The 20,795-nt window shown below is 37.4% G+C and overlaps 1 protein-coding gene across 1 annotated transcript; it reads right to left on the minus strand.

The window, feature by feature from the left end:
• Nucleotides 1–397: 397 nt before the first annotated feature.
• On the minus strand, nt 398–16,164 carry EIF5A2 (eukaryotic translation initiation factor 5A2). Its single transcript, XM_084875647.1, has 5 exons — nt 16,022–16,164; nt 15,159–15,358; nt 14,507–14,611; nt 5,867–5,998; nt 398–5,343 (listed from the first exon to the last, which is right to left on the minus strand). Exons 2-5 carry the CDS (start codon nt 15,321–15,323, stop codon nt 5,284–5,286), a joined length of 462 nt encoding a protein of 153 aa, XP_084731773.1. The 5' UTR covers nt 15,324–15,358; nt 16,022–16,164; the 3' UTR covers nt 398–5,283.
• Between the last annotated feature and the right edge of the window lie 4,631 nt (nt 16,165–20,795).

The raw sequence follows: 20,795 nt of genomic DNA on the forward strand, positions 1-20,795 counted from the left end.
AAACAGTGAAGGGTCTGCTTCAGGGTCTCACCACACCATATCACTGTAGAAAGAGAATAGCAACCCTGGCAGGGCAGGAACAGCTCAGACCCTGAGAGGTCAGGGATGGGAAGGACCATTAACCTCTCTTGCATTCATGTCTGAGGAAGATGAAGATGAAGATGATTTACCTGTATAATTTTGAACCATGTGGCTATCTACATATTTTAAAAGCTACTAAAAATTTTAAAATAAAAACATTGTACCTAAAACTGAGCCAATCTCTAGTAAGGACCTAGAATATAAAAAAACAACAAATACAAAAGTTAGACTTTCTTTTAACAGTGGTATACACATTCAAACAATTTTCTAGTATGAAATTTCTTTTAGAAATATATATATATACAATAGTGTAAGCTGTTAACTTTATTTTTATTTGATATAACCGATGAAGTTTTAACAAATATACTTTAATGTAACAAAGAATTATAACTGATAAATTTACCATCTACATTTTAAAGAATTTTCAACAATTATTTTAGTACAGCCAAAGATTTAACATTTGAATTTTACCTTTTGAAATGTAAAATGGTCTATTATAATACCCATTCTACATTTCTTACAATTTTAAAGTTTTAGCTAAAACATGAGTAGTAAAAACAAGAGTTCTCCTACTACTAAGACAAATAAAATGTATTACTAATAAAGTGCCATTGGATTAGACAATACTATTTTAACTATCTCCTTTTTGGAGAGGAGGACAACAGTACATAGAGTATAGAGCTAGTCATTTTCATTATACTAGTGTAGAATCAGCAATTTGCATTACACTTTGTAACAAGGATGAGTGCTTATTTGTAGTAGATATTAACAATAAAGAATTCCTCTCAAGATGACAACTATAACTTAGGACAAGCTATGTAGTCAGCACTGACCATAGTTTAGTGTCCAGAGTTTTTAAAAAGTGCAATCTTGAACTAAGACAAACCTGTCTACCAACACTAAGAAATAGTTTTAGGGACTCCATATAAATAAAAGAACTTTCCTTTCAATTGTAAAATAGTTTCAACCTGTTTTAAGGAGCGGAATAGTAGTGGTGGATGGTCAAGTTTGGCACTAAGTGTGTTTCTAGCAGGTGGTAGCCGGATATGCAATGCTATTAAATACATCTTTCACAGAAGGAAAATGTACGAATTAGATGTATACAGCACTTTTCAGGCACTTGACTTCACTTGGTGGTTAAATTGATGTTCAGATATTTAATTAATGGAAAAAAATATTAAATTATATAATAACTTCAAATCATGTTCCTTCCCACAGAACATCTGTGTTCCGTAAGCTAAATCCAAATGTTCCCTGATAAAATCCAATAATGACACCCAATTCAGAAAGAAAACATTTAATAGATTAAAGGTAATAAATTGAATTTTCTCAATTTTAAAATTTTCCACATTAAATTTTTCTTTAGGCTTTGTTGCCAACTACTTGTCTGAATGCTAGGAGAAAAAGGGCTTGAAAACTATGAAATATTCCTAAGTGATAGAAAAGTTTAAGCCACTGGACAGTTTAATGTACTAATTATGGAAATATACTTTTGCTCTTACACTTCTTAAATATAGTTTACACTTCTTAAGAGCCATATTTTCTTAGTAAATCTGTTCCTAGTTCAAATAATACAATTCAGTATGTAAACATTTTAATGTGTACCTAAACAAACATTATGAATTTTGATCTGTTGTTCCTAAATATGTTTGAGAACCACTAACTACATCAATGTCTGACTGAAACTATCTTTGGGGTTCATGCTAAAGAAACGTTTTCAGATACATCATTAAGGAAGGTTCTAAGATAAGACTATCAAACTGTATTTTAAAATGAAAAAAAAAAATTTATGGCAAAATTCCAGTATAGTTGTCACTAATGTCCCCATTTTTTCTTGAATACTTAGCATGTAGTTTAAATATGTTGATATTAAGGATTTTTTAATTTGTATGTATTGCAATTTGGGAAAATTCTGCAATATATTTTCAGGCAGTTATCTTTAAAATAATGAAACTTGAACTCTTAGCACAAACAGCCCTGAGAACAATGCATTCAAATTACAGCTCAACTAGAAATAATCTAATTGAGAAACCTTAAAACTACAAAAACAAATTCTGAAAAAGTCGTAAATAAAAAAAAACCACACACAAAACAACATTTGAGGCACTACCATACTACAGTACTTTTAAGAATTGGACTCTGTTAAAAAAAAAAAAGCAAACATACAAAGCTGTGTGACATGCACACACATTGTGCTATAATGAAACACTGTGTCCAATTTTATAGACTAAACATTTTATTGCAGCATCTGTTAATGATATATCATGCTCTGGCTGCAGCAGAGTTTTGGTAACTGTTTACAAAGCATTGGTAAAGAATTTTATATTATCAGTGGAAACTGATTCAAGAGCTTGGTTAGCAACAATTTCAAGTGACTGACAGCCCTTGGAAGGGAGCAGGAAAGAAACATCATAATTATATTACGATGCCAATGCTAAGTCAAAGATTTGATCTATTTCAGAGGGTATACAACATTATAGCAAATAAGGTATAACAAAGTCTTCACAGTACAAATAAAATGTTCTAGAAAGAAACACATATTCCACTTGTTAATATAATGTTGTATATCAGCGATCTTCAACCAGAGTGTTGCAAGACCTTTTAAAATATGCAATACTTGACTATTTGGTCAGGGGCACTGACCACTTTTCCCTTAGATTGTCAAATGAAAAAAATGACAACAGCCAACACAATAGTTGTCGGTTGTGAATGAATCAAAATTATACTTTTTTTTAAAACCAGGTCAGCAAAAATATATTTTTTGGTGTGCTGCAGAATTTTAGTAATTAGTTTGTGTGCCACGAGATGAGACAAGGTTAAAAATTGCTGTTGTGCATAAACTGGTGAAATGCCTTAAGACAAACATGGTGCATCACTATATAACCTTACCAACATGACATTCTACATTTCATACATGGTACTTGTGATATTTATCATTTGCTGAAAAGAAGTACAACAAATACTAGGAATCAACTTTTAACATCTCTGATGTCAAAAAAGAATGAAGTCATTTCTGTTTTATGTTAAAAAATGTTTCCTTGCTTCTTTTTAATACAATTTACAAAGCGTTACTAAATGAAATATCTTGTTCTAGAGAAACATATTGACTTATGTGAAAATAAACAGTCCCATATCTTTAAAATCTACACTTACATGTCAGAAAAGTATTTACATTTCTTTATAAGTACTTAAAATGAATTACGTGTGCATAAATAGCTTTTGCCATTCAAAGTATGAAGATAGAGATGCATTATTATAATTTACATATACTTATCTTGCAATTGAAAACATATTTATGTGAAGTTTGACAAGTTAGGAAAAACAAAGGCATGCTGACCCAGAATTATAATACAAACCAGAACACTAGTATGGTTAACTGGGGTCATATGCATGACCAGCAAGCAGCACAGCTGGATTATTTTCTAGAATTCCTGTGGGTAATTATGCTAACCAGTAGCAAATAAGATACACATTATAAAATACTAAAAAATGAGAGCAGCATGTAGTAGATACTGAAATGGAATATTGGAAAGAATTTAGTCTAATTCATACTTGTGCTTTAGATGGGCAAAAGTTAAAATGCTGCACTAAAAATGATTAATTTGCAACCTCAATATTTCTTGTGCTTTAGAATTCTCTTTGCATTTCTATAAAATATCTTGCTTCTTCTCCAAATGGGTTAGCTGAGGCTAACACAAGGTTTAAAAGTATGAGCAAATTAAGCAACTAAAACTTTGGGATCTTCTGTTTTTAATGCGATTCCCAGCCACTGATTAAATTAGTTGCAGCATCATATATTTTCTTCTAGATGATAGGAATAAAAGCCTTGTGTAAGTCAAGGCATGATAGGAGAGGTCTCATAATCAGTCACAGAGAATGGAAATGTTCTGAAACAGTAATTTTGTTCTGGGTTTCACTCCAAAATAATGGTTACTGTGTCAAAGGTCCTCACAAACCCTATGACAATGTTCAGAATTCTGGAAATAAGGTGTATGTGAACAGAAATGTAGCAGTCACCTAAAACACTTTTTAAAATAATTCAGTTTTACAGAATTTCTTCCTAGTTATATTTCACATGAGTAACTGAATTAAGTCATGTGACAATCAGAAAAAATACATATAAGTACTTCTTAGTTAATGATTATCACATAAAGTAACTTTTCTCCCATAATTCATTTTCATTTCATTCTACAAAAAAAAAAAAAAAAAAGTACATAAATTTAACAAATGTTTCAAGTCAATTTGAAGTTAGAATTTCCATTTTTTTCTGACATAAATATTTTGATGTTAACATCTACTTACAAATGCTTGGAAAGGAATGATTACTATAAATAATATTTATCAACATAATTAAAAGCATTGTATAGTACCTTACAAAGCAAGTCACTACTTGAAATACAGAGAGAGAGAGAGAGAGAGAGAGAGACCAACAGTTGAAAGCAAAAGTACAACTAGAAGCTTTCTGATTAGAAAGGCCTCAAATAAAAAACTATAACTTTAACAAACCCATTTTGCCACTGTCCCCGTGTCTTCTTTACAGTATGATTTTCTAATAGTTACCCAACAGTTTACTGCCTCTCTGTCAACCACAGCAGGTATAAAAATCACCATATATAAGGTTATATTAAGTCGGCCAACAATTTGGCAAAGAACAGTAAGACCAAGGTAATACAGGGTACCACACTGACACCTTTTGATAACATGATTTTTGTTTAAGAATTTGTGCTTGCCACACATCAGCTGAAACTGTGACAATTCTAATCCATTATTTACTTACTCTATATGTTGGGTCTGAAATTAATACAGCACAATTCAACTTAAATGTGGTACTTCGATACCACTGGATGCTACATTGTTTGATTTAAAACCCTGGTTTATTTATCACTTAACTAAAATTCACGAATGATATACTCAAATCACATCTGTGGATTTCTTGGACTGTTCCTTCGACTCACATACTGACAACCACAGGAATGTTATAAAAAAAAAATACCTACAAAAAAAAAAAAAAGAATTATACATTGTGATTTTTTTTTTTTAAATTACTAATTGCGTGCAAAACTAACTCAGCACAATTTCAAAACAATTAAAAGATAAATGAGGTTGCTTCTGAAGGCCATAGCTTTGGTGACAACTTAGAACCAAACTTGAGATCTGTAGTTGACTCAGACCTAAACAGTTTGTCAAGCCTGATGCTCCCAGTTATTTGCAGGGCTTTATGGCTACAGCATATTCTTCACTCATTGCACACATGACAGACACCTGGAAGGAAAAATGCAAGCAAAAGTTCTTCAGAAGGCAAGACATATATAAGATATATTTAATTAATTATATACTGTATATTCCTGGATATTTTATACATATTAACTTTGGAAAGAGGTATCCCAAGATCAAATAATCTCCTTTCTTTATAGTTCTCAAAGAGAAATTTCTCAAATTGTGGTTTTTAGACAACTTCCAAGGAACAGGGAGAATAAGAGCTATAAATGTTTCAATACTTACTAGATGTTATGTATTCCAATAACATTCTTTCTAATACTAAAAAAAAAAATAGCTCAGATATTGATCTTCAAAACAAATTTGAGAGGGTCAATGTCTATATAGCAAAAGTTTAAGTCTGATAATGGTTCTTTAAGGATATTATAGGAAAACTGCTTTATAGACATCATTTTTAACATATTGGCAGTATTTAAACACTACCTTCATGTAAGTATTTTATGCAAACTAGATGAAGTCAAATTTTTATAAGATAGTTTTAAAAAATAATTCTCCCATAGGTCTTTACCTGTACATCTTCACCTGCATTGTATTTTCCTTCTATTTCTTTGCCTAGTTCACCTTCTGGCAGCTTTAGATCCTCACGAACTTCACCAGTTTCTGTCAGCAGGGAAAGGTAACCATCCTGAATGCATATCAGCTATTGAAAGGAATTGTATTTGCACTGATGAGATTATATTCACTCCTTTGTAATATTTACATAGTTAAGTTGCAATCCACATTAATTAGTATAAGTACACAGTAATACATTAATATATTCTTCATGCTTAAAAAAATGTTAAGACACATAAAACTAAAAAATATGTACAGACTAAAAGTGTAAATTCACTCCTCCCTGAACTTCCCCTGTGCCCAAGTCTCTGCATTATTAAATAGTTTAGGCTTTTTTTTATAATGTACCCTGAAGCATTTACATTTACGTACACACTAGAAATACAATTACTTAAAGAAACATAAATAGTACAAGTATTTTTCAGCAAGTTATTTTCACTTAATAACATATCTTAGAACTCTTTCCTAATTGGAAAATATGGACCTACCTTAGTCCCTTTAACCACTTTACAGCTGCATAGATATACTGTCACTGATTTAATCATTTTCCCATTGATGGCCATGAAAGTTTTTCACAATTACAAACAATGTGTATTTTAGTTTGATTATGAAAAAAATGGAAAAATTATAGTCTCCAACTCACTACTTAATACCACCAGATTTTTAAAGAAAGACAAACACCGGCTATTGATAACAAAATGAAACAAACTCAGGTATCAACCTAATTTGCAAGAAGCCAGTTTTGATATAATTGAACTAGTGGCCTGGTGCATGAAATTTGTGCACAGGGGTGTCCCTCAGCCCGGCCTGTATCCTCTCCAATCTGGGACATCCTCTCGCAATCTGGGACCACTGGATCCTCACCACTCACCTGCGTGCCTGCCTGTCCCCAACTGCCCGGCCCCCACTGGCCTTCTCGCCCCCAACTTTTTCCACCTTGCTGGCCTGCTTGCCCCCAACTGCACCCCCTGCCAGCCTGATGGCTCCTAACTGCCCCCATCCTGCTGACCTGCTCACCCCCAACTTCCTCCCCCCCTCTCCCCCCCCCCACCCGCCTCTGCCTGCCTACCCACCCTGCCAGGGCTCTGTGATCAATGATGCAGAGGGAGGTCCTGCCCACCTTGCTGGGGCTCTGAGATGAATGGCAGAGCAGAGGCAGGCATTTCCCACCAGGCCTGGGCTCTGCCATTAATCCCTGCTCACAGGGAGACCCTACCCACCAGGCCTGGCTCTGTGATCAATGGTAGAGCAGATAGAGGCCCTTCCCACCAGGCCTGGGCTCACCATTGATCCCCGCCCACATGGAGGCCCTGGCCACCCTGCTGGGGCCTGGGATCAATGGCAGAGCAGAGGCAGGTGTTTCCCACCCGGCCTGTGCTCCACCATTAATCACCGGATTGTCGTCGTTGTCGGGAAGGTCTCTCAGTCTAATTAGCATATTACCCTTTTATTAGTATAGATTTCTTTTATTATAAGCATGAAGAAACAGCCAGGCTATATTCATTATTCTAAAAGCATGTACTGGTATATCATGAGTGTGCTTAGAACTCTAACAGGATTTTATAGAAGGCAATCACCCTCAATACTAGATGTTACATTAAAGACGTGGTTGTGGCCGAAACCTGTTTGGCTCAGTGGATAGAGCATCGGCCTGTGGATCAAAAGGTCCTGGGTTTGATTCCGGTCAGGGGCATGTACCTTGGTTGCGGGCACATCCCCAGTAAGGGGTGTGCAAGAGACAGCTGATCTATGATTCTCTCTCATCGATGTTTCTGACTCTCTATCCCTCTCCCTTCCTCTCTGTAAAAAATCAATAAAATATATTTAAAAAAATAAAATAAAGACATGGTTGTGGACCCCTTTCACTACTATAACACATCACACTGTAGGGGTAGAGTTTCAAACCTCTCCTCTATGGCAGTACCAAAGCTGGCTATGACTTTCTACACTAACCCCAAAGACCGCAGGAGATATCAGTTTTACACATGTCTAAAATCTCAAAAAAACAAAACAAAACAAAACCTAAACATATTCCAAAGCAATCAAAAACACTTTTAATTAATTTTTATCTCCTTCAAACATTTGGTTGACAGAGGAACAGGGAATAAGGAGGTTGAGGTAGAAGTATAATTTTTAAACAATTAACTATAGGCTTATAAGGCAGATAGATCTTTTATATTTTCATTCTTTTAGCAATTCACTGAAGTGGAAATTGTCGATTTCAAGATTTAAAGATTCCCACTGCTATTAGTGACTGAAATATAGAAGCCTAATAATAATACTGGCATTTTGATATTTATATAATGGTTGTACTTTATTTTTTGCCAACAATTCATAAAATACTAGGATGAAAAATAAAGCATTTCAAATATAAAATTATATAAACACAAGACAAAATGTAAAAATGTATTTATATAGTAAACATCTTATTAAAATAAATTGCTTTATGAAATACAATTAAAAACAAGAAAACAGCTATAGAAAAAATAAAATTAAATAATGAAAAGGAATTATTTTATCTTTCTTATATAAATTAAATTTTAAAAAATGTGTTTTTATTGATTTCAGAGAGGAAAGAAGAGGGATAGATAGAAACATCAATGATGAGAGAGAATCATTGATCAGCTGCCTCCTCCATGCCTCCCACTGGGGATTGAGCCCACCATCTGGGTATGTGCCATGACTGGGAATCGAGCCATCATAGGTTCATAGGTCAATGCTCAACCACTGAGCCACACCAACTGGACTAAAATTTTTTTAATATACAGAAAAGTTAGAAAATCACATAAATTTACCTAAATTCATCCATGGTTAACATTTAACCACACATTCATTTTTCTCTGTATATATAGAGTATATAAAATAAATATTACACATTCCTATTCTTTTCTTACTTTTACTGAAACATTTGAGAATATGTTTCACACAGGACTCTTTAGCAATAAATACTTCACTGTGTTTCTCCTAAGAAAAAGGACATACTCTTCTTATAAAATCAGTTTAATCTTCAAAATCCAGAAAGTCAACATTGCTAAAATATTATTCAATATATAGTCCATAGTCAAATTTGCCAATTGTCCCAATATTGTCTTTGATAGACATTTTTCCTCCCAATTCTAGGATCTTATCAGCTCAGTCTCCTTGAAATTCAACAATTCCTTACCCGTATCTTTTCTGACATTGATGTTTTTGGACAGCACAGAGTCACTGAATTATAGATCGTTCCTAATTTTGGGTTTGCTTCCTCATGATTCAGGTAATGCATTTTTGGAAGGAATACTATCGATACATAAATGATGTGTCCCCAGAAGATCACATCAGAAGGCAGATGATTTCAATTTGTGCTATTACCCTGTTTCCCCGAAAATTAGACAGTGTCTTATATTAATTTTTGCTCTCAAAGATGCGCTAGGTCTTATTTTCAGGGGATGTCTTATTTTTCCATGAAGAAGAATACAGTACACATTTAATGTTAAATAAAAATAAAGGAAATTTATTACCTGTATACGGTACGGTAGTACGGTAGTTGTCAACACAAACCAGACAAACTGTGAATCCTACAGTATCAAGAATTTACTCATTTATTCAATGACAATCATGTCATCATCTTCTGGAACACCATCATAACAATCCAATTCCTGAATTTCCTGGTGAATTTCTTATGACTCCATTTCTTTCAGCATCAGTGGACCAAATCTCTCATGTTTAGCCTGGGGGGGGGGGCTTATTTTCGGGGGGATGCCTTATATTTCACTCAGAAGGAAATCTGTAAGAAGGTCTTATTTTTGGAGAATGTCTTATTTTCGGGGAAACACGTACTTGTGAGATTAACTTTGATCAGTTGGCTAAAGGAGTAGCTGCCAGATTTTTCCACTCTAAAGATAGAATTTTCCCTTTAAAAAAAAAAAAATAGCAACAACAACAAAAAGATAAGGGTGTCAAGTTGAGTTTTAAGCATACTTTTGTGCAATTTCCCCCCATCTTCTCTCAAAGTCCTCTCTGATGCTGTAGAGTTGGAAGGATGGTGAGGAGGCAGTTATAAGTCAATTCTAAATATTTCCTTCCATCTTTAAACAAATATACTCATGTGATAAATTTAAAATGTTTTGAATCACTTTTTGGAGTGGGGTAGAAAGAGTATATAATTATTTGTTATTAGCAAGATGGGAGAGAATAGGGTCATAAAATTTGTAATAGTGGTGTATAAAGCTGCTAACAAATGAAATATGTTCTCAAAATACTGGCACCAGCATTTGTATTTATTTTTCTTAAAATAATCTAATGTATGGGGCTATTTCTCTCCATAGGGTGCCTTGGAAAAATGAATAATACCAGGTCCTGAGCGGGAAGTCTACAAGATGAACCTGGAGCCACCATTTACACTAGAAAGCATGGTGCTGCCAAGGACCACTAGGCCTATATTACAGGGACTCTCTGAAGCTTACCAGAATAAGAGCCCCCTGGCCAAAGATAGAATAGTTTGAGAACTGATAAGGATAATAACTACAAGGAATTTAAATACAAATATGTTTAAAGTTCATAGTGAAAAACACATTTGATTGATTATATTCATTTTGAAAACCGATAATTAAAGGAAAAGAACCAAGTATTTAAACTGCCTTCCCTATTATATGCTGTACCAAAGGGTAAACAAACAAAAAATTGATTAAGAGAAGTTTCTCTCTATAGATTGCTATGGCAAAAAAAAAAAAAAAAAAAAAAAGACAGAAAAGTCAGGAATCAATTATTCTTTCTGTGAAGGAAAAGAGCCACTTGCTAACCTGACAAGCTCAGGGGAGGCCTGTGTGGCAGTCTTGCAAACTTAGAGACCTAAAATAACCACAAAAGATGGTTTGAAAATTAAATATCTAACTATAAACAGGTTATAGTGGGCAGTCAAGGTCTAGGCGATATTTTCCCAAAGATCAACTTCAATCTTTTTACTGAGCCCATTTGTCTTTTTGCCTCTAAGATAACATATCTATGAGATGTCTGGGTAACTTGTAACTTCCCTTTTTCTGGAGCCCCTGGGGCACAACCAAATGTGGATGCCTCAAATTCCTTCGTTATCATTTTAATTGTTCCTACACTCACCTGAGTACACTTCCATCATTTTACTTTTTATCCAATCCCAGGAGTTTCCCACCACTTTGCTTCCTCCCGCCTCCTTACTCCACCACCAATGAATTTCATGTAACCCACCTATGTCCCTCCTTTGATTTCAGTGTATAAATAGAGAAATGTAACCCGCCATTCTTCAGAGCATTATCTCAATCCGTTGAAGTTCTGCTTGTCAGCATATGTCGACATTTTGGCTCAAATAAATTCACAAAAATTCTTTACAGGTTTCAATGGTTTTTTTGTTAACATTTCATTCTGAACTTATTTAAAAATATATAAAGTTAAAACTATAAATATTAATACATTTCTTTTCCTAAACAAAGGTTTACTTTTTTACTTATTATAATGAATATGTATGCACACACATATATATTTCACTTTAGCTGACTGCCAAATTCCGCTTAAAATACCAAATAAAGCAAATATAAAGGACTACATGTAGCTAAATAATAAAAGTAGACATTTAATCAAGGCATTTGGATAGCACAATAACTATAATTGAAAAGGCTTACAGAGTTAAATTTTTTTTTTTTAATGAAAAGAAATATTCTACAGTGACTTGATAAAGAAAGATGTGATCAGAGTACATATTCTGCAAGGCACTATTCTAAGTATTGACTAATTAAACATCACAGCAATCCCATGAAGAGTTCATTATTCTTATCCCCATTTTATAAATAAAGGCAAGAGGTTAAGTAACTTGCCAACCAATGTCACACGGTAAGTGCCAAAGCAAGGATTTGTCTGGCTTGAGTCATTCTCTTATCCAAGCTATTATACATACCAAAGGCTAGGACTAGACTGAGGCAAGTGAGGCACCTATCTTGGGTGCAAAATTTAAGGTGGTGCCAAAAAGAAATATCAGTGATCAGATAAATATTTTAACTTGGTGGCTTGTTTGTTTTTTAAATATATTTTTATTGATTTCAGAGAGGAAGGGAGAGATAGAGATAGAAACATGGATTAGCTGCTTCCTGCATGACCTCCAGTGGGGTTAAACCCGCAACCAGGGCTTGTGACTTGACTGGGAATTGAACCATAACCTCCTGGTTCATAGGTCGATGATTAACCATGAGCTACACTAGTTAGGCTAATGTTATGTTTTTTAAAATATATTTTTATTGATTTCAGAGAGGAAGGGAGAGGAAGAGAGATAGATACACCAATGATAGATAGACTGCCTTCTGCATGCCTCACACTGGGATTCAGCCTGCAACCTGGGCATGCGCCCTGACCAGGAATCAAAACGTGATCAACGCTCAACCACTGAGCCATGCCGGTTGGGCAATGTGGTGTTTTTATAAATTAGAATTAGTGCAAAAAATTCCAAGATGAACAAAATACCAAAATTTAAAAAAAGGGAGAGCACCAGTCCAGTATTAGTGATTTTACCTTTTGCTTTAGCCTCCAGTGTGTCTTGACATTGTTGCTTGTCCTATCTTTATTTCAATATTGTGCCTTAGGGAAGGGATTCACTCACCTCATTCCCCTCATCCTAGTATGGATCCTGCTATAGCCCAAAATAAGACCCACACCAAATTTTTTCTTAATGTTAAATCTTGAGTTCCAATCAATGACTGGCTCTTTTCATCACAGTAGAAATTATCTGAACTACTGATGCCATCTTTCTGAACTACTCAAAGGCAAAAACCTTCTATGTTGAACGCATAGTAATGAATATAATGAATATCAAATAACCTAAGCACTCACATGTTAAAAATACAAACTGAAATCCACTGTTGGTAAAATTCTAAGCTTAGCCTTAGTTGGCACTATCCTCATCTCAATGAATAATTAGATATGCATTTAACAAATGCTTATTGAGCACCTATTATGTGTCTTAATTAGGTTCTTTAAGAATAATGGAATGGTTCCATGAAATTTTTACTATATAGGAAAAGGGAGAGAAGAAAAGAACTACTTTTGGGTGTATATCTCTTAGGTAATTATGGAATACAATTTCTAATTTAACCTTCACATTATCCCTCTTTTGTAGATGGGAAGACTAAAGCTCCAGAGGGGTTTCATAATTTATCCAAGGTCATCCAGTTAGAAAGCAGTACTGGATCCAAATCCAGAACTATCTGTCCAAAAAATAAACAACATAAAAAAATGTACTATTATTATACAATAAATATATTGTCTTATTATAAATGAATAAGACAATTCAAAATTCTACAAAGTACCTAAAGCTACCTATAAAACACTTATGATAAGTGGGGAAATGTAAATATAAAATTGCTTACTAGATTCAAACCATGTAAAAATATGTTGACATGTGGACAAAGAGTAAAAGGAAATCATTGGGTAATTGCAGTTGATAGTGACATTTAAAAAAAAAATTATATAATACAATGCTCTAGCCAGTTTGGCTCAGTGGATAGAGCATCAGCTCAAGGACTAAAGGGTCTCCATTTCAATCCTAGTCAAGGGCACATGCCTGGGTTGCAGGTTCAATCCCAGGCCCGGTTGGACAGAGGCAACCAATGGATTTATCTCTCTCACATTGATGATTCTCTCTGGGTCTCTCCTCCTCCCTTCCACTCTCTTTAAATATCAATGGAAAAATATCCTCGGGTGAGGATTAACAACAATTATGCAATACGATAAAAGGTATAGAAAGAAAGCAGTTTAAACTGGATAAAACAAATCTAAGTGTCAAAGTGTGAACTTTTATTTCTCACTATATTTAATGAACAGAAAAGAGTTCTATATATGGTAAGCTTGATAACAGAAATTGAAGACTTTCAAGAAAACTTTAGTTATGATTAACCTGAGCTTCCACATCCTATGAGGTAAGTGGTTTGGTTACTAGCAATACTCCAAACAACGAATGCTATCATTAAACTTGACTTATCCTGTATAATTGGAACTAAAGCTTGAAGCTTATACCTGTAATTTAACACAAGGTCACAGCATGGTCACTGAATATAAATAAAACAACTATATTATTTTTGTATTTTCTTCACCATATTCAGTGATTATGTATTTTATCCTTTATATTTAAGGATGTCAACTTATTTCCCTGTTTAAGAATGCCAACTTCTGACTCACATTTCACTAATACACAAAGTTGGTTGGTGAAACATGAATTCCAATAATTTATTGAAAATCTTAGGTCTGATAAGTGAAAAGAAATAAGGCATTTGGGAGGGAGTTACATAAATTTGAAATATTTTACAAACAGAACAGTAATTTTACTAAAAATTAAACCTATTCAGTCACAATATACAATTACTTAGTCTGAGAAATAAGTTTTCAACTTTTTAAAAACGCAAGAAAGTTAAAACAGCAAACTAGCAATAATTCTAGATAAGGTATAACTATTAAATGGCACTATCCAATTTCTAGTATAAATGGTGCCCAATAATCCATTTGAAAAAACCTCCAAAACTATTCCTGGTTTTTGATAAATTACAACTGATACTTACACCTGTGAGAAACAAGCAGCATTTTAAAGGAAATTGGGACTTACTTGGTAGTCATTTCTCTTAATATTTGGAACATCCATATTGTGAGTAGAAGGGCAAATATCTTCATATTTTTTGCCCGTGAAAATATCAATTCCAACAAGGTGAACCTGACAGAGAAGGGAGAACAGAAAACCTGTTTAAACTTTGCCAAGTATATCACTCATTACATACACAAGAGCACAATATCAACGCTGATTATGACAGATTCTTTCTCCTTCCAAGGTCACCTAATTTTACTGTCAAAAAAAAAAAAAAATAGTAGGTATAAAATTGAGAAGCAGTGAGCAACTAAATGGTATCATTATATACCAAGACCCAAATCATATGCAGTCCAGTCATTACATTAATAGAGGGCCTATGAACTCAGGTTTTAGAATTATGTTGGAACTGGTTTTCTCATTTGTCAACTGAACAGATCTACTAAGTCCCTAGGAAAGTTTCAATTCCCAATTAATGAAACGTTATACGAGTCCAAGAAGGAAATGCTACTTTTCAGTATTCAAAGTAATAGCAGATCTCCTAGGAATTGTGGGAAGGGGGAAAAAAAAGAAGTGCTTATTACAAAGTTGTAGGTACAGAAGCCTCATGTGCTGTAATAGATGATAAAAAAAAAAAAAAATCTCCACGCGAAAACAGACCTGGAGGGGCACCCACCTTGGCGTGACCGTGCTTTCCAGTTTTGGAAGTTGACATCTCCACTATTTTGCACGGCCGCCCCTTGAGCACCACGAAGCCGTTTTTGCGCAGGGCCGAGCACTGCATAGGGTACGTGCTGGAAGCCCCAGCATCGCCGGTGGTGAAATCGATTTCATCCGCCATGGGTGGGCTGGGGAGATGGTCGCTTTCCCCAGGAACTGCGCAAAAAAAAAGTTTGTGTTTGCTTCTTTTATAACCACGGGCACGGGAACATCTCAGTTCGGATAGGTTAGGTGCCAAGCATCGCAGATGTACCATTGTTTGCATGAACACAACCCCCACCCAAGAACGGTGGACACTTTCTAACTCCGGCCTCTACAAACTTTTCCATCCACCGGTCGGGAGGTAGATGGGAAGTCGCAGAGGAGCTCGCGGGAGTGGGGATGCCCCCCTGGGCGCCCCACTCGCAGCAAAGCCCAGCCCGGCCGTCCCGCCGCGGGAGGGAGAACCCGGCGACCTTCCCGCACCGCGCCACCCGGCCCTCCGCCGCCGCCGCCCTGATCGCCGCTGCGGGGACCCAGCCCAGGCCGCACGCCCCCGCGAACAACGGGGTTAAGATAACGGGACCCGACCGGCAGCGCCCAACCCTCCAGCAGGGCACTCCGCCCCCGGACCCCGGCGCAGCAGCCCCCGCCTCTCAGGCGCCCCCTTGTCCGGGGGGCATCCCCAGCCCGGCCCAGCCCCACAAGGGCCTTCGCTCAGGCGGGTCCCGCGCTCGCCTCGGTTCCCCCATCTATCCTTCCTCCTTAGGACTCGGCTCCGGCCGCCTTTTCCTCGCCTTGCTCCGGCCCCGGCCCCACCAGTTTTTCCCTTGTGTTCACCTTTCGGCAAAGAAAGAGCGCCTCTCCTCTGCGCACCGGCGCGGGTCCCCCCTTACAGCTGCAGCGGAGGCAGCGGAGTCGGCCGCGGCAGTTCCAAGACACGGGGCGGGGCCGCCACACTTTCCACACCCCGGCCTCCCGCCCTGGCCCGCCCCCACCGCAGCCCCACTTCCGGGATAGGTCCGGCGCGTCACAGGCCCCGCCCCCTCGGGCTCTCATTGGCCGCAAGGTTCCCGAAGTCCCGCCCAGTCACGTGAAGCGCGCCCTGGCACCCCCACGTGCTGCGGATTAGTGCACTTCCGGCGTGCGGAGCACTTTCTGGAGGCCGGTGGCTGAGAGGGAACTCGCCGGCAAGGATACTTGCTCCCCCCAAAAAACTTTTAGGTTCATTGTGTTGGGGTTTCAGGCGAAGTCTACGGGAACCAAAACCACGTGCCGGGTGGACCCAGCCCTCCGGGGCGTGTCTGCTGTCACGTGACGGCTGTCCGGCCTCTTAGAGGCGGTGAGCAAATTCAACCCGGTACCACGGGATTGGGATTTCAAACCTGGATTCAAACTTTGGCCCTCCCTGTTAGTCAAGCCCATGCTGTTCCTCAAAGAAGAGCCGAAATGCAGTGTTTTATTGCCCAGCTCAGCCCTGTGGGCTCCTCCTGGGACCTCAGCCTCCCCTGATGGGTGCCCCTCCGGAGTCGGGTGGGGACTCAAGATGTCCTTGAAGTAAAATGCGGCGGTGAAAGGGCCTCACTCACTCCTTCCTGTGTTTCCCAACCTTCTCTCATGATGAGAATCACCTGGTGGAGTTGTTAAAACACAGATTCCTGAATCCCAACTAAGAAGTGCTAAACTAGAATTTTTGGGAACATATATACTTAATGTATACATAGTTAAGTATACAATTTTACCTATATGTTCCCAAAAATTCTAGTTTAGCACTTCTTAGTTGGGTTTCAGGAATCTGTGTTTTAACAACTCCACCAGGTGATTCTCATCATGAGAGAAGGTTGGGAAACACTGCTAGAGGCTGTTAGGAAGTTATAGAAGTGAATGCTGCCTGATTCCTTCCACGTTATCCAGAAAGGGGTTCTACCACACTGATCGCTTCTTTCTTCCTGGCGTCAGCATTCCATGGAGAGGCATGTCCACACCTCTTTAGGGCAGTTGGGTTGTCCTCAAAATCGACCTGGAGCCAATAGAGACCTATATCGGCTTAAGGACCAACGCTGTAAAAAGGGGATGTGCTCCCCTTTTCACAATGCACCACATTTTCTTACCCTGGAAAGGGTGACCTCCACACCCCAGTTTATGTAGCCCTGTGATACTGCATTGCTCTCATGAATTGTCCCATTGCTCACATTTCTCTGTGGCTCTACAGTTTTCACAGGTGTTTCACACATATCGTCTAACTTAGGGGTGTCGAACTCAATCAGAGAAGGGGCCAAAATCTAAAATCCAGCCTAAATCGCGGGCCGAATGGTTTACTGAACAGTCATAAACTGACAATGTCATAAACTGACAGCAGAGTGCAGTGATGACAGCGCGGTGCGGGCCACATTGCAAGGCCTGGCGGGCTGGATTTGGCCTGCGGGCCTTGTGTTTGACACATGTGGTAACTTAACCTTTTACAATAAGCAAGTGAACTTCTGTGCAGAGCTCAGCCTCTAGCTAATATAGAAAGATTAGCAATCTGGCTCATGGTTTTCCTCTTATACCACCCAGCCTTTTCTTGTGTAGTTGTTACTAGAATGATTGCTAAAGTTTAAAGAGTATGTAAGCGGGAGATACATTAGATGTTTTATGTGTATTATTCCTTTAATTTTGACCTTGATTGTTATTGTCTAAACCTCAGATTTAGTAAGTTATAATTTATAGGAAGTAAAATGTACCTTTTTAAATTATGAGTTTTGAATAACATAGGCGTTCTTCAAAGAACATAGGCGTTATTACCACTATAATAAAAATACAGAATATTGGCCTCATTCTAAAAGTTTTCTCCTGCCTTTTTTGGTCAGTCCCATCCCCCCAACCCAGCCCCAGGTAATCATTCACAACTATTCTTCTTCTTTTTTTTTTTTTTTTTTTAAATATATTTTATTGATTTTTCACAGAGAGGAAGAGAGAGGGATAGAGAGCTAGAAACGTTGATGAGAGAGAAACATCGACCAGCTGCCTCTTGCACACACCCTACCGGGGATGTGCCCACAACCAATGTACATGCCCTTAACCGGAATCGAACCCAGGACCTTTCAGTCCGCAGACCGAGGCTCTACCACTGAGCCAAACCGGTTTCGGCCACAACTATTCTTTGATCTACATTTTTAGTTGTGGAAAATAGCAGAGAAAAGTTAATTTCCCCAAATCACACAGCTAGCAAGTCAGAAAGCCAAGATTGACACTTTGGCTCTCCAATCACTGCTTTAACTACCACCATATACTACATTCACGTAAGATTTGGATATGGAATCAAATAACCTGGCAATATGGTCAATTTTAGTGAAATGACTGGAATGCTAAATCAAATACTGAACCATTGCTCCTAGGGGAAATAATAGATTTAGGTTCTTGTGAACCTCTTGTAACAACATTTTCACCAACGGACCAATATATAATCTTGTTTCATGTGTGTTTCTGTCTATATATATATATATTAATTAACATTTAACTCATAGCCAACAGCACTATAATTCCTGCCCAAGGAGGCTTATCTAATATATGCATGTTCTCTGTAAGGCACATCACAGCCTTCTTGTGCTTATAAACACTGGACAACACTACAGCACTATGGGGGCCATTTTATTTATTTATTTACATTTTTAAAAATATATTTTTATTGATTTCAGAGAGTAAAGGGGAGTGAGTGAGAGATAGAAACATCAATGATTCTCATAATTGATGAGGCTGCCTCCTCACGCCCCACACTGCGGATCAAACCTAGGCATGTGCCTTGATTTAGAATCAAACCATGACCTACTGGTTCATGAGACAATGTTCAACCACTGAGCCATGACAGCCAGGACATGGGAGCCATTTTAAACAGCCAAGTCACCAACAAAAGTGAAAAAAATATATGAAAAAGAGGCACTGAAAGACTGAAAAATACTGTTTGACAACTGAAACAAGAAAGCAGAGCATCACCTTGTTGACCTCAGCCCGGAAAACGTGTGTTGTATGATGCAAATCTTTCGCTGCTCTGTGGATGACCATAAATGACAGCCGAAGCAGCTAGAGTATTGATTTTGAGGTTGCAAATAATTTTAGTGAGTAGGGAAACTCACAAATATGGAATCAATGAATAATGAGGATTGACCTTTTTTTGTAATCCTCACTGAGAACATGTTTATTGATTTTAGAGAGAGAGGAAAGAAAAGAGAGACAAACATTGATGTGAGAAACATGGATTGATTGTCTCCTGTATGTGCTCTCCAGCAGGGGGTGGAAGTATCCCAGACCTGTGCCATGACCAGAAGTCAAATCTGCAATCCTTTTGGTGTACTGTACAATTCTCCATCCAACTGAGCCAGGATAAGGATTGACTGTATTTTAATATTGAAATGGCCATATTTACTAAGACAGCCTCTTGTTTATTAGGTCCCTGTAGTCTAGTGCAGAATACAATTCAGCAGTTTTAACTGATATAATAAATGCTACCAATGAAATAACTATAGGATACTGTAGGGGGCTCCTCATCTAATCTAGGTGTTGTCCAATTGAAATATAATTCAAGCCATGTGTAATTTTGAGATTTATTATAACCACATTAAAAACCACCATAAATCGCTCCTAGGGCAATGAAACTAAAGAGAAAATAAACTAATGGGATTATATCAAAATAAAAAGCTTCTACACAGCAAAAGAAACCATCAAGAAAATAACAAAGCCCACTGCATGAGAGAACATATTTGCCAATGTTATCACTAATAAGGGTTTAATCTCCAACATTTACAGGGAACTCATACAACTTAACAAAAGGAAGATAAATAACCCAATCAAAAAATGGGCAACGGACCTAAATAGATACTTTTTGAGAGAAGACAGAAGGAAGGCCAAGAGACATATGAAAACATGCTCAAAATCACTATCTCAGAGATGCAAATCAAAACTACAATGTGGTACCATCTCACACCTGTCTGAATGGCTATCATTAACAAATCAACGAAACGACAAGGGATGGTAAGGATGTGGAGAAAAAGGAACCTCGTACACTGCTTGTGGGAATGCAGACTAGTGTAGTCAGTGTGGAGAACAGTATGGCATTTCCTCAAAAAACTAAAAATGGAACTCCCATTTGACCCAGTGATCCCACTTCTAGGAATATATCCCAAGAAACTAGAGACATGAATCAGAAGGATATATGCACCCCTATGATCATAGCAGCACAATTCACCATAGCTAAGATTTGGAAACAGCCTAAGTGTCCATCAGAAGATGAGTGGATTAAAAAACTATGGTACATCTACACAATGGAATACTACGTTGCATTAAAAAAGAAGGAATCCTTACCATTTGCAACAGCATGGATGGAACTGGAGAGCATTATGCTAAGTGAAATAAGCCAGTCAGAGAAAGACAAATATCACATGATCTCACACATTTCTGGAATATAATGAGCAACATAAACTGATGAACAAAAATAGATCCAGTGACAGGGAAGCATCGATCATACCCTCAAACTTCAGAGGGAAGGTAGGGGAGCATGAGGGTAAGAGGAGAGATCAACCAATGGACTTGTATGCATGCATATAAGCCTAACCAATGGACACAGACAACAGGGGGGTGA

This window comes from Pipistrellus hanaki, assembly GCF_964339955.1.
Source record: "Pipistrellus hanaki genome assembly, chromosome: 2".
NCBI lineage: Eukaryota > Metazoa > Chordata > Mammalia > Chiroptera > Vespertilionidae > Pipistrellus > Pipistrellus hanaki.

Excerpts from the sequence above, each read along its gene's own strand:
- EIF5A2 (XM_084875647.1), bottom strand. The coding sequence starts at position 15,323 with ATGGCGGATGAAATCGATTTCACCACCGGCGATGCTGGGGCTTCCAGC. Across the intron at positions 5,999-14,506 it reads TTAAGAGAAATGACTACCAA|CTGATATGCATTCAGGATGG; the intron begins GTAAGTCCCAAT and ends TCCTTTCAATAG. Across the intron at positions 5,344-5,866 it reads ATGCAGGTGAAGATGTACAG|GTGTCTGTCATGTGTGCAAT; the intron begins GTAAAGACCTAT and ends TTTTCCTTCCAG.